Raw genomic sequence first — 15,022 nt, 5'->3', positions numbered from 1 at the left:
AGCTCTCGAAGTCAGCTTTTGTTTTCACTAATGAGCGCAAAGACAGTTTCTAAAGGTTCTTTGGTAACCTTACATGAGATTCTTGGCTTACTTAAAATCAATGTAAAATTCAAAAAAGGAAGAGTTTGACTACAAGATACTAGGGGATTTCTTCCAGTGTTTATGTCCTTTTTCATATCAACAGAATTTATTTCATGAAAGCATGAAAAACATACTAAAGTCTGGAGTTTGTTTTTTTGTCTATGTTATTCTATAGAGCTCAGAGGACTTCAGTTCTCTAAATGTCCTGTCTAAAGAATTCTTGTAGACTTGGTAGCTGTTCTACTAAAAGTGTAGAAAAGTAAAGGAAAATTGAACATATAGCTACTTAGGATACTGAAGAAGACATTTTCCTGGAAGAAAGAGACAATTGGATTTTGGAAGATCCAAGCCCTTCTGAATCTATGCCAGACATTTGCTATACATGACTAGATAACCCATTTTTAGTTTATTCCAACTTTTTTACTTACATATAATAACTTCTGAAGCATTTAATAGCTTCCCAATTGTGCATAAAATCATGAGGAATATTTTTAAAATAACATTTTTCCTCCTAGGTAACACGTTCAGCAGGTTTTAGCTAAAGGTCTACTTCTTTACAAATACAGAACCCAGTGACATTTCTGAAAGCAGAGATTACTCAGCAGACAGGAAGGATACAGATCTGCTAGAATTCAACAGCCCCAACTTCAAAACACAAGGGTTGGGGTGTGTAGCAGAGGGGACATGGTTTTTTGGTCAGATGAAAAGAATGGAGCCATGACTCCTTTAAGGTGTCCTCCCTCCTCTGCGCTAAGGAACAGTATCATCCTACGCAGCATCAAGGTTGGTTTTTTTATGACTTAACACTGAAGAGACGGAGGTACTTTCTTCATGCTAACAGCATCTCTCCTCTAAAACACAGAGCAGGAGAGAAAAAGATCAACACCTTGAAGGTGGTGTTATACGCAGGCAGTTGTTAGATAAACTGAATTAAAGTTGTGATCTTGCTATATGTTTTGATGTTTACTCACTACCCAAAGCTGAATGGGTGTCCCTGATTTCAGGAACTAGAAGTCATGTCAAAACCAATTCTAAAATTACTTGAAGCAATGGTCAATTTACACAGCTAGCAGTGAAAAATGCTAGACTATTTTGCCTAAGAAAACATAAATGTATCTCATTGGAATTCTAGTAAAATAAGCAGTATCTTAACAAAACAAACTGTCAAGTAAGACTTGACTAAACATTTTAAACTAGAAAAAAATATTTTTTCTCCTCTTTAAATAACCTGGGAAACTACATGCTGCATCTGAACTCCTAAACTGTCCATCTTTTAAACACATCTCCTAACTCTAGTTCTACTTATTTTAATTGCCCACATTTCTGTAAAGCTGCATTCTTTAAAAAAAACATTACATAAACCAGCAAATTGAATATTAGCTTTTGGAATACTGATGTCTTGCATATTAGTATCAATTCCCTGTGTGTATACAGTACATTTTTCCCCAAAAGCAATACTGTTGAACATATCAACATCTGAAAATCTCAAGTCAATTTCAGGAATTTAAGTAACTTCAGCAATGTAGGAACATGGATGCATTTCCTAGTGGCAGCTGCTGAAACGGTGTTTATCATAAATGTAATACGCTGCACCAAGCATTCTGGCTACTGTAAGAGTATCCCAAAGAGACTGAATAGAGGATTTAGTAGTCTGTTAACATAACAAACTCAAATACACAACAAAACTCAACACAAGCAAGCTTGCTTCCGCCAGCTTATACCAAGTGAGGAAAAATTCCTGACTTTAGAGCTGGTGATCAGCTAAAACCCAGTAACAAAAGGACCTTCGTGGTTTAGTATGTTGAAACCTGAGTCCTCAATATACATGAAGTTGAAAGATGATTGTTCTCTACTTCCTATTCCAGGGGCATATCCAACACAGAGGTATTCTGAGGTACCGTAACGGTAAATATCATTGCTTTCATCTTTAAGTACCCCTATGTAGACATACTCACAGGGAGACACACACTCTGTTTCTCAGTCTCCAAGCTCCCAGCTGGAAATACCTGCCACAATACTATCGTACAGGAAATCCTGCAGACTTGATTCACATTTTTATTAGCTTATCTCAATACCCATGTAGGCAAATCCTAAAATAAAGATTTAGCAGAGCCAAGGTAGGAGAGGTTGTATTATTTTACCAGATCATATATTGCTGAAATGATAGAAGTTTCCTTCTATGAATACAGAAGGAGATTTCCTGATCAAGATAATATAAAAAAGCAACCAATCAGTTTTCAATTTAAGAAGTGTCACTAGATTGTTATAAAAATTGTTGCTACAAAGAAAATATCCAACCATACCACAAATGCTTGGGGTTTTTTTGGGGGGGATTCTGGTTTTGTTTTGGTTTACATTCTATGTTCCCAAAGCTACCAAGAGATTCATTAAATTGTGGCAAATAATAATTAATAGGAAATACTCTTGCAGAAACCAGACTTATGCATTCACACCTGCTTCCTGGTTCTAAACTGTACTGTGTCTTCAATATTCTATTTAAGTTCTAGGTTTACTTCCTTGCCCATAGATGCAAGACCTATGAAAATAAGCCAAATCCTACTCTTGGTGGGTGAATCCAGTATTAAAACTGGATATATAGACTATTTTAAAGTCATTTATCTTACAGTGTTGTAAATTGCTTAACAAAGGATTAGTAGAAAACTAACAGGCACAGTACATACAGTTTTTATATAGCAAACTAATAACTGATTTACTATTAATAGATACCTCTCACATGAAACATCCAGTATTTCATTGAACTCATTAAGGCTGTGACACTGTTGTAACTCCTTCCTCTCCAACAGAAAAGCACAGAGCAGGAGATCTTAAAAATTAACCACCACTGGGGTTACCACGTGTTGTTGCAGGTCCCTTTCTTGCTCATGCTGGGCTGCTACTGCCAAAGCAAGCTATCAGAGTGGCAAGCAACAGCCAAGTAACCAGGCGGGGAAGACTGAGAAAGGAAAGGAGGCAACCATTTCTTCATTTCTCAAGGATACTCTGTGCTGTCAGGAACATTTAGTACTCAGCAGTTCAGGGTACAGTATACAGACATATATAAGCCTGTGATATACAGCGATTTTACAGCTGAAGGCAAACTTTAGCACCCAGTTTGACAGACCTGTGTGAGAATTAGTCCAGCCACACCAGACATCTACACTGAGCTCCAAATATTGTTCAACTTATGCTGTTTTGGTATTCATATACCTATTTGGCTACTCCTCTTTGAATTCAGATGGTAGAATCTTCAAAGCAGGAACTGTTTTCCTTGTGTTAATACACTGCCTAACATAACATGGCCCTGGTTTTGAGCACCGTTATTTGCAACTCAAATAAATATGTCTAATTTTGTATGAAAAGACGTGGTAGGAAAGAGCATTTCAGAGACTACACTATTCTTACCTGAAGCCCCAACAGGCAGATGTTTTCCTTAGGATTCTATGACTTTGTATTTTAAACAGAAAAGCAAACCCTACCCTCCACTCCTGTTTCTCAAGCTGTTAAGTCTGCTTTCCAGATGAAAATCCTCTGGTTAGTTTCTTCCAAACTCTTGGAGAAACCGGGTGAAGGGGGAAGGCAATAGAGCAATTTCCTGTATTTCAGCCTCAGCTCTCACATCCTATTTCAGGCATGTAGGGGAAGCACATACAACTGAGATAACACTCTATTTACTTTTAATACAAGACCTGGGAGTTGATGCTGGAAATACAGAAAATACTACAAATACTCAATTTCATTTGGAAAGTTTATTTAATTTACTGTAAGCAAGGCAAACAGAACAATAAGGAAGGAGAAACTGCTCTTTTTCAAATCATTATTAACTCTATACAACGAGAAAGAAAACATTCTATGTAACAATTTCATTAAAGAATGTATTACAATGCATAATCATAAGGAGCTGGTACAAACAGAACACAGACAAGTTCAGCATCTGGAACATCTGTTCCTATGTTTCAAAATTTTGATTCTGTAACCTCAGTAACACACTTAACAGTGCAGGGTTCATGGTCCTAAAAGGAAAAAGACCACGTTATAAAGCTGGTTCCTCAGAAGCAACTTTTGCTGCTGTGCAGAATGACATTGAAGCACAAGCATTAAAATGAACAGCTGCAGATATAACTTGCACAATTTCTAAAAACACTTAATCGCTATAGTAAGAAGTTCACTGCCTTTCTCCACATCAAGTTCTTGTTTCCTATACATAGAAGCTGTTAGCTATTTTAAGCACTGGCAACTCCTAAGATCAAACTCACAGCTGAGTTTTGCCACATGTACCTTTAAGAGTTTTGCATGGCTGCCATTGACAAAGAAGAATTAGGTGCTACTGTTTTGGAACAAACTAAAATTGTAAGAGTGCATATAAGTGAGTACAAGATTTACAGTCTTCTTCCTTTAAAAGGAACTTTCATATTCTAGATTAGTAAGACAGACCATGGATATCACAGCTGCTGTGGCTATAACCATTATTCATGCTCTTATGTATGAATTTAAGTCACAAAATACGATGCAGAATTATATAGTTGAAGATTGTTTCAAAGAATACTCACAGAGAGTTTGAGTTACACAGGCAACAATAATTCTACCATTTCCTGACTCTGCAATCTTTATAATGTGGTCTTTTAGAGTTACATCTGATGTAATTTAAGTCTACACCATAAGAACTTTTATAAGAAGATACTTCTCTAGATGAACAACGTTAGAACAGACTACAACATTTTTGTAAGATTTCATATCAGTGCTTCTGGAAGACCCAACACTGCAAAGACCTTGTCAGTGTTAATTTTGTACACTAAGTAGCAACACTGAATTCTTTGCAAGATGATGGGGTGAAATTCCCAAGATGATAGCGACTTCCTTTAAAGTTGTGGAAAAAGATAACAATATGGAGAGATTACAAGAGGTCAGTAAAAGTTTAAGAACACTCCACTGAATACTTACACCATCTATACTCCTTCTAGCATGAGGTCCATATGTATCTTCAGACCCTAAAACCTGTATGTTAACTGCACTGTAATCTTCATACCCAAGCTGACTGAAAATAAGACGAGTCCTGCAACAAATGATTTTTTTTTTTATTAGTAAACTGCCTCAAAATTATTATCTGAAGTAGCCCTGTGTAGTCCACAGGAGTTAGCTCTGTCATGTAAACTGGACTATGAATACTTTACATGAAACAAATATATCCGAATACTACAAATCAAGTGATCACTGACAAGGAAGTTATGCCTCTGAATTTATACCTAGGTTTCCAATTGAGCCTTTGTTTATTCAAATTATTGGAAAGATGACACACAAAGACAAATAAATCTATTTTAGCTCTTACTTTTATCTTTAAAATAAAGGCAGCTTGAAGTGTAATTACAGTATATGCAGTCTTCCTGGTTTTCATACTGGTAATTCAGTTCTTAACTCTGTTTCTGCTATAAGGCATTATGAATTACCCATAAATACATGAAACTACCTCATTACATCACAGGCACCACTGAAGAAAAATTGAACAGAAGAAGGAACCTTTATTCAAACCTTAAAGGTACTATTTGGGATTAATAAACATATGGCTCAAAGGCCAAAAAGTAGATAAAGTTTTTAAAGAGAATGCTTCTTCATTACTCATGTAGTAATGGTACCGAAATCCCTCAAACTCTTTCTGTAAGGACATTTCCACCAAAAGCACATTGTCAGAAGTGCCAAGTTTGTCTAATCACAATTAATAGTGGGGATGAACATTACCTTCTTTTATACACTATGAAAACACACACTGATTTAAGAGAGCCAGGAATTAATACTAGGTTTTGACAAATACAAAGTTTGTATTAAAGAGACTGTTTGCAACAACTCTTGGAAGAATAGCCCAGTTCAAGCACTAAAACTGAAAAAGTGACTGCTATAGTTTTAAAAAGATAATCATATGAACTCCAAAATAAAAATAAAAAACCCATAGTAAAAAAGTCAGAATAAAGTTTTAAAAGAATCCAACCATTAAAAATAGTCCAATTATTACCATGTTGCAGATTGGAAAAAGAAGTTAAATTCTGAAGCACCTAAACTGGTTTCCTAGCAATCTTAGTCTAGCACCCTTCTATCTGTATAGTCTGCCATCAGTTAAAACATTGGAATTACATTAGCATGAAAAAAACATTTTGCATCAGTGGAACATTTTGAAGACACTATTAATCTATCATTGTTATTGTAAATACTAGCATGGTACCTGAAAAATATACATACACAAATCTTTTGAACATGCTGAAGAAACTATTCCACACATTAAGTTGTTTAAGACTGTTTGAGATGGAGAATATATTCATGGATAATACTCTATATTGTGATTTTTAATACACAGAACAAGCCACAGCTGCTCCAGGCATGCCTCATGGGCTAGAGGCCACTTATCAAGCCAGTGAACCAGCCTTTGGCTATCTCCCATCAGCCCTCTACTGAGGGTTACTCAGGACAGTAGGCCAAATTAATTTTCTAGTGGTCACAGAGGCAGCAGCACCACAAGCTGCTTTAGACAAAGATTCATGTAGTCCAGTCTGAAATAAAGTTCAAGAGAAGACATGAAAGGGAATATACACCATCCTATTTTTTTTTTTCCCCAAAATAATCACCTAGCGTCCAAAAGGATTGCTTTTCAGGGACTTCCGAGTCCCTGAGTCTTTGTATTGAACAACTCTTGAAGGGTTTTTTCTTCATACATTTTTCTCAGTGGCTCTTGGACACATACATACACTTTCAACATTCACACTCTGAAGAAAGGGATTCCATAGTTTAACTACACATCCCGTATCACCCACTCTCATCCACTGTGCCTCTTGAGGAAGTCACACAGCTTCTCCTTCATCAGTGCTGAATGTGGACACATGAGTAATAAGTCACTCTAAGTCCACAGTAAACGTTCCAGTTCCCACAGGTGTCTATCTTAGTGTACTTGCTGCATGGGTCTATAATAGGATGGGGGGGAAGTTTTATATAAAACATGGCACAAAGATAGATCTTATAGAAAGACTGGGGCTCTTGGAGTAAATGCTCAGAGACTTCCATGAGGATATGTGGAGTTATATTTAAGAAGAATCCCTCCTCACCCAAATATGCTGGCATGACAATATGACTAAATGTTTATTAGTCTGTCTTACAATTGTAAGATTGTTCTAGCAAACAAAACTATTAGTCACATTTTACAAGGTACTCAGATAATTCTGTTTAAAACACAAACTTGGTAAACTGCCTACATTTCATAGCACTATGATTTTTGATAAAAAGAAGTTCTGTGAAAATCAGTGAAAAAAGTTTCAGACAGGTTTACCTCTGGCACCTAATAAATTTTAATCTGAATCAGAGATTTTCCCTCATTAATTTGGGTTTCTCTCCACTACCCAGCCATCTATTTTCAACAATATTTGAGACCTTTCTCGCTCTGTCAAATGAGCTGAAGTATATGGTAAAAACAGGTTTCCTAAACAGGCTACTTAGTCTTGAAACGTCCTCCCAATTGGAATATTATCATCTTTTATGGTTCTTACAAGGTTAATATGGTTGCCATCGTATGTCACAGTTCTATTTTCATCATCTCTGAAAACAAAAAGCCAAAACCCCTTCCAAGACTCAAATACTAACCTTTGCAGAATACTTTCTGCAGTGCGTTTTCCTTTTTGTACTGCCTTTGGACCTCCCACTGGACAGACAGCAGTAGCTCTGAAGCCATCAAGGTAAGTGGCATTTACCTAACAATAAAAGGATTATGAAATTACATGGGATTCAGTACTGATATGCTATAAATGCTCTCTGACAATCATTATCCATACATTGAGCAGAAGTGGAACAGTAACACACCATCATCATCACAAAAAAATTACTCCATTATTTAGAATGCAAAATTCTGTTGGAGGAAGATTGAAATCTGCAAAACTGTGAAACTCTGAATCACTTATCTTTAAATTCTCCTGTACTTATCTATTTTGGTAGATAGAACACATTCTGATATTGCAAATCTGCATCATCTATCACAGTGAAATAGATCAGATATAAGTTTCCCAGAAGTATTAAGTAAATGTGGAAAAATATCACATATACACACACACACAAAAGGAACATGCTATACCTTGCAAACATTTAATTAATAAGCATTTTACTAGACTTCCAGTGCTACAACTGCTTAACAGAGCTCTAATACAGTGAAAGTCATGACCATAATACACAGCCATAAATGGTAGAAAAGCCTTAATAGATACATATAAACTAAGGGTGATATGTGTTTTCAACTTTTGTTACCCAACAGAAAAACAAAAACAGAAATTGAAGAACCTGGTAAGACATTCAGCATAACTCTCTACAACCAGAAGTGTTCTTCCTACAGTAATTTTTCACTTTACCTGTGAAATAGCTTCTCAAAAGAAATAGCTGAAACACTGTTTTTGGGACACTTGAAAGTAGACTGGGTAATGTATTTCTTTCCCTGAAATTTACCTCATATCTTAATTTCTCTTATCATTGTTTTCCTAACTACACTTCACCTTTAATGCAGCAAATCAATTATTTTCCTCTAGACTTAAAGTTACTGAAAGATGTAACACACCGCTAAAATATATTTCTAGCTTGTTATAATGCCCATTCAGTCACTCCTTACCCAAGCTGAACATACTTAGTTCATTTCCTAAAAACTACCTCGAAAATAGGTGTGTAAAGCATATGTCCATTTATCATTGACAGCTAATTAAACAGTTTCAAAAACGGAAATATTTCACAGGAACTCTAACTTAAATATTTTAGAATATCATTACACTGTTTAATACACAAAAGATACATTAAAAGAGATTCCTAAACACATACATTTCAAGTGTCCTTCTTAAAACATAATAATAAATAAGAAATAAAGCTTATTTTATTGCTATGTAAAAATAAACTTTCATTCTTTTTTGTTTATTCCATTTCACGGTTCATCAACTGAAAATCTCAAGTCTCAGTCATATCCTTTAGATACACAGAAGTATGGAAATGTAAAGTTGAGAACAAAAATGACAGGAGGACAAGGCTGCTGAACAGAACAGTTGTTGAAAGTTGCTGAGAAGCAGCAAAACATTCTGCTTCAAAACGCATACTCAGACCAAGGAATAAAAAGTACACTCACTCCCTTCTGTATTTGCCCATATCAAATTCCACTATTTACTACAGGAATAAGAGCAGTGACGTAGTTATCTTTTGAGTGATGGAATTTGATGTTTTATACAAAAGTATCCTCTTCATTCTATGTAATTATTAGGAATTACTTCTAAATTCACTTCTCTGTCAGTTACATAATGACACTGTAAACCTGATATTTAAGACTAAACTTTTACAACATAAATAAGCACACTTCTAAGACTTTTTTGTTGTTGATTCAAAAACAAAAATGTATTTTCAGATTGAAGAGACACAGTTATTCCCAGATGCAAACACAGATCACTCAGAGAGAGGAAAAATTGAGGAAATGCAAAAAGCTGCAAGACAATATTCTACTGAAATTGTAGGCTGCCTGGTAAAAAAAATCCGCTTCCTTATATTAGGTGAAAATTTAGAAAAATTCATGTTCAGATTGCACTCCCACAATAGTGCTAAAATATCAAACCCCTTTTTCATAAAGCTGATACAAACATGATTACTAGGAAGCTAACAGAAGTGAAAAACTTACTAAGTGCATGAGAAAAGTGACCTGTGATACACCATTTGATTCTAAAAATACTTTGTCAGTATGCTTCAATTATGGAGCCTTTAGAGAGCTCTTCTATTCTGAATTTACAACTCACCAATACCAAACCTACTTTGATGATATTATTATTTGTCTTTGAAATACTGTGTCTTTTAAAAACTGAAACTATCTTATATAAAACTGGTTTTAAAAATGTCAGTAATATTTTTAAAATGCAGTAAAAAATTTTAAAGAAAAATTGTGCTTTTGTTATATTATTTAAACAGAAATATTAGCACAATTCTGTGCTTAGGTTAACTCACTTTTGACGTGGCTGTGCTAAGCAGTTAATATCTGATCGCAACCTTGCCTCCGTAAGAGTCAGTTTTGCCACTAGCTTAAAACAAGAAAAAGATCCAGCCCTACTGGTCCTTCACTAGAATTGTATTACCTTAGCATCCATCCAGGGATGGGAGACCACTAGAAGACTATAGTAATAAACATAAACTTCACAATTTTTACTAGCATGAGTTTCTTTCAAGAGAGTATTTCAGGAGACTCTCTCATTCTTAGTTGCTCTCTTGACAGATGTAGTTACTCATTACTTATCCACCAAGTAGTTTTCAAAAGGCAAGTTTCACAGTGAACCAGAACAAAATTAACACACCAGTATAAAAATCAACAAGTATACAAGTGTTAATGGGCTAAGACGTTTTTAAAATTATTATATAAAGAACCATCCTGGTCTTCTCTGGAGGTTTGTGGATAAGTCCATTATACAAATTAACATGTTTTTATGTATCAAATAAGGTTTGTCTTTTTTTCTTTTTCCCCCTTCTTTTACTCTTGGGGCAAGAAGGACGAGGATTTTAAAGTGGTAACAGTTTTTGGCAGAAAATATGTAGTATTTTCTCCAAAATATAGTTTTGCAAATCAAAAATACCTTACACTTCACGGAACGAGATAATACCTTATAAAAAGTTGAAGGAGGCAATCCTTTTGCTCCATGAACTTTTACTGCCCCACCATCAAAACCTGTAGTGGTTAAAAAAATAAAAATAAATATTTAAGCTTCTTCAATATAACTTCAAAGACATTCTTTTGTGATATGTATTAATCAAATGCACTTAATTAAAAAGCAAACCATTGATAGCTGTACTGCCAGGGAAGAGAGAAGCTTTCACGAAACAGTCCTCCCTGCCTTAGAAACACAAGCAGCAAACTGGTGACTAAATTTACGACTTCAATGAGCCTTTTAATAGAATGCTTGAAATGTTTATTCATGTACTTAAAAAATACTTAACACAGAAAGCAGCCTTAGGACTTCAGACCCAATAGTTATTTTCCACTTAACAGCTAGTTATTGCACACACACACAAAGTTTACTGTAGTTGGCTGGAGCGGACTGCAGTCCTTCACTTGGCAAAGAAACAAAACCAGTGAGAGCGTCTTTGCTGATAGCTCAGTAAGCGAAGGGACAACTTAACTTTAGCCTTCTTGTCAATAAGAGAAACAGAACTATCTGAATGCGTGTTCCAGGGCAACTACCATGTTAGTATTAAGAATATTCATGCCAAAAAGAAACTGGAGAAAATTGCTGCCATGGCATTGGGTTCAAGCTTGAACTGGAAGAAAATTAGTAGGTGCAACTCCTTGAAAGTTAACAGTGCAGCTGATGTCAGACAGTATTATGTTGTAGCTCATCTGTACCTAACCTGTGCTTGCAAATATTTAGGAAGCAGTTCAAAGCTTTACACAAATACTCTGAAGAGTTCAAAGCAAAATATATCTGAAAGAGTGAATGTAACTAGGAAAAATTTTACATGTCACTCAAACAACATCATCACCCTCTGCAAGATTTACATAAGGTTAATTTAACACACTCAGTACAGAACAACACCCCTACAATCAGGGTGAAGATTTGAAAGAGTTTCATGTTCCAGGTAAAGGAGTATTACAGAGAAAAATCCTGCAAAACAGAACACATAGCATCCACTGACAGAAAACAGAAGCACCTCTCAGTTCAAACACTGCAAGTAATCCAGCAGGAAAATAAAATCGGCAATGTTGCATCAGATGCACTCGACCCTTTAACCAAAGTAGCAGTAGTTTGGTACAAGCTCCAAAGGAGGTAAAGGCCTGAGCTGCAACCAGGTCGAGAACAACTCTCCTTCCAATCTGTTCTATAAAAACCCACAAAGGAGCAGAGTGACACGCTGAGCAACGATGCACATGAGCTTGGAACACCGATCATTCAATTAACACATGAATAGCGGGGTGGCTTTTTCAAGACTCATTTATCAAGGAACAAAGAAAGTTGTGGGTACAAGGAGTCTCATGCACACCTTTCCCATCACATGCAATTTGTCTATAAGCCAACTACTGTATTCCATAAATACGGCAGCCTAAGCGAGCCTTCCTTGAGCTCTCCCAGCTGGGCAGCCTGGCTGCACGGCAGCGATCTCCCCTTGAGCTGGGACACCTCTCAAGGTTGCTTCTCCAGGCAGAGAGGCCTTTCACCAACAGCAGATCTTCAGTAAGCGACCGATATCGTTGGTACTACGATAACCTTGTAGTATGGTAACTTTAAATTTGTGCCTTGGTAACTTGAAATCATTGTTCAAATTACTGTACGGCACAATCATAGAGGGAACCTTGCCATCAAACTTTGTGAAGTCACACTTTTACATCATACTAAAACCACTTTTGCCAATACCTTTGACAGTGGTTCACTAAGCAATCCAAATCACCCATTTGCAACAAATTGGCATAATCAACAGGATTCTAAATCAGGATTCACGACAAATGTAAACAGCAAAACTAGATAGCTTGCCTGTCTTTACTGGTGTACGTGTCAAAGCACTTCAAACTAAAAATATTTAAGAAATCTGCCCATTTTCCATCTGTTATATTTCTAAGAGGGCTAACTGAAAGTTCATGTGAAAGTTCATTTTAAGTTCAAACATGTCATATCGGGTCATTTGCAAGCTAAAAGTTCATAGGAAGGTTAGGGTTTCTTTTTTAAGAAAAAAGGACTAGTGGCTAAGAGCAACAAGCTGGCCTTAGACTGCCATTTGGTTATGCTGCATGAGCAGAAGGTTCACTGTACAATTTTACAGTACCTTTATTATTGAAACAAAATATTTTTAATGCTACAGTGTTTTGAGTTTTATCACAGAAAGTTTTTAATTTGAGATTTCAATTGTTCTAAGCTTTATAGAGACACTTAGCATACAGTCACAGATAAGTTCCAATAGAATGAAAAAGGATATACAATACAGATACAATAAGAAACAAAACTTCAGATGACTATAGCTAAACATTTTTTTCCAAGCTGTCTTATCCAATCTATAGATCTTCAAATCTGTTAAGCCTGGGGTTTTTTGTTTGTTTTGCTTTTAAAGCGAAATCCAGAACATACATCATATCCTTCTTTAGTCTAGTGGCTATTGAGAGTTTTGAGGATAGCAGATAGGCTTTTTCCAAACAGAGATTCTCTGGTGGAAATCCTGTACCTAAGCACACTTCCACCACTTAGTAACGATGTTTCTTAGACATTTAGGTGGATCATCCTAAGTAGTGCTTTTAAAGACACAGCTCTCCATTGTTACTAACATTTCAAATGCTGTATGAGAAATCATGTATAAAACATACTTTTTTTTGAGCAAAGAAACTGAGCAGCAGTTAAAAAAAAACAACACTGACACAGTGGAGCTGTCTCAATGTTGCTCACACAGAATATAGTTTAAAGACTTGGTAGGTACAAGGAAAGCAAAGGGAAATTTAAATTAGTCAGCCAGCATCATAAATAAAGATTATGGTTAAAATTCCTTTAGGAATTTCTAGCAAAATTCTTTGAAAAAAAAAATCAGTTTAATACAGTATCACACTAAAAAAAACTGATTTAACAAGCAATATGCAAGGAAAACATGGAAATTAAAGTAACTGCCTTAGTTTGATACGTCAGTTCATCGACACACATCTCTTTAAATCTAAAGAGGACTAACCTGGAATTTCAGTGATGGAAACTTCGGAGAAGTCACATGTGACATCTGGTAAAAGATAGCGCTGAGGATTGCCCAATTCATATACCAACTGTTCAGCTACGGTGCCAAAAGAGATTAGTCCTCCTGTGTCTGGTGGTTTGGAAAGAATAAAGTCTCCTTCAGAGGAACATTCTACTATGGGAAATCCTATGTTGTGCCTAGAATATGAAAGACATTGAAAAACCCCTATAAATACAAAGGGAAAGGGAAAAGAAAAATGACTAACAACATTCCAGAATTTTACGGTAATGACTAAATAAAACTGATCAAGAGTTATAGAAATATCTGGTTCTTTCTGCAGAAACATACACAAGAAAAAGCACTAAACTGCTCAATCACAGTAAGAGGATGCATTTTATTGCCTGGCAAAGGAGTGCAGGTGTAACAACAGATTCCAACAGTAAACGGATAGCAGTGGGGAATGGAATGTAGAAGGACACTAACAGAAACAGTTAAAGGAAAAAAGCCAAAAGAATTAGAGGACTATGATTAAAGAGGTAAATTCAGAAGAAAACCCATGATCACTAATTCTAGCCTAGTTTGGCTACAGCAGCACACACAGCATGAAGGTGAAGATATGTAAACACATCCTGCACTCTGGATTTGTAAAAAGGCAGTCAAAGCTGCAAGAACAGTGTGCTGGAAGCCTCAGAGATAAAGGGAAGTAGGAAACAGGAATAATCACACCTATTAAAAGCAATTTCACATGTTAATAATAAGTTCTACACATAAAAGTTATAATCAGAAAACACAAAGATACATGAAAGTTAAGATCTTCAGCCCAGAAGACAGAATGAACAAAAAATTATGATGCATAGCAAAAAAAACCCGGAAAACCAGAAAGTTATAGACATGTTTTACAAATGGAAAATATTCTTCCTCTTCAGATTATCACAAGATTAATATACAGAAAGTGATCAAGTAACTAATAGGGAGAGGTACATGCTCGTCATTACAGTAGCAGAATTTTCAGAGTTACGTGGACCAAATCTAGATATCTGCTTTCCCAGCTTTTATTTTATTTACAGACAATTTGAGCAAAAGTAATGACTTAAAAGAAAATTGAAGAGTACCTGAAAATTAAAATAGAATCTTAATATTCTTCTAAAAAGGTGACCTGGCTCACTCCCCTTTCACAAGCAGTTGGAAATTTGTGCAAGTGTCCCAGAGACATAAAAAGAAGAGTTAGGGAGATCAACCCCTTGCAAAAGCAAAACTGTTCTAAAAAGATCCT

The 15,022-nt window shown here is 35.8% G+C and overlaps 1 protein-coding gene across 3 annotated transcripts in view; it reads right to left on the bottom strand.

The window, feature by feature from the left end:
• Positions 1-15,022, bottom strand: part of LOC104642559 (uncharacterized) — a 65,780-nt gene that overhangs the window by 33,058 nt on the left and 17,700 nt on the right. For all 3 annotated transcript variants that reach the window (XM_075751752.1, XM_075751753.1, XM_075751754.1), the window contains exons 9-12: positions 13,750-13,946; positions 10,713-10,777; positions 7,696-7,802; positions 5,020-5,131 (exon numbers count right to left, since the gene is read on the bottom strand). In XM_075751752.1, coding sequence (XP_075607867.1) covers positions 5,020-5,131; positions 7,696-7,802; positions 10,713-10,777; positions 13,750-13,946 — 481 coding nt within the window. The remainder of the gene's footprint in view (positions 1-5,019; positions 5,132-7,695; positions 7,803-10,712; positions 10,778-13,749; positions 13,947-15,022) is intronic.

This window comes from Balearica regulorum, chromosome 4 (assembly GCF_011004875.1).
Source record: "Balearica regulorum gibbericeps isolate bBalReg1 chromosome 4, bBalReg1.pri, whole genome shotgun sequence".
In the NCBI taxonomy this organism is placed as follows: domain Eukaryota; kingdom Metazoa; phylum Chordata; class Aves; order Gruiformes; family Gruidae; genus Balearica; species Balearica regulorum.
The sequence above is the reverse complement of the archived record's forward strand: the minus strand, read 5'-3'. Positions and strand labels throughout refer to the sequence as shown.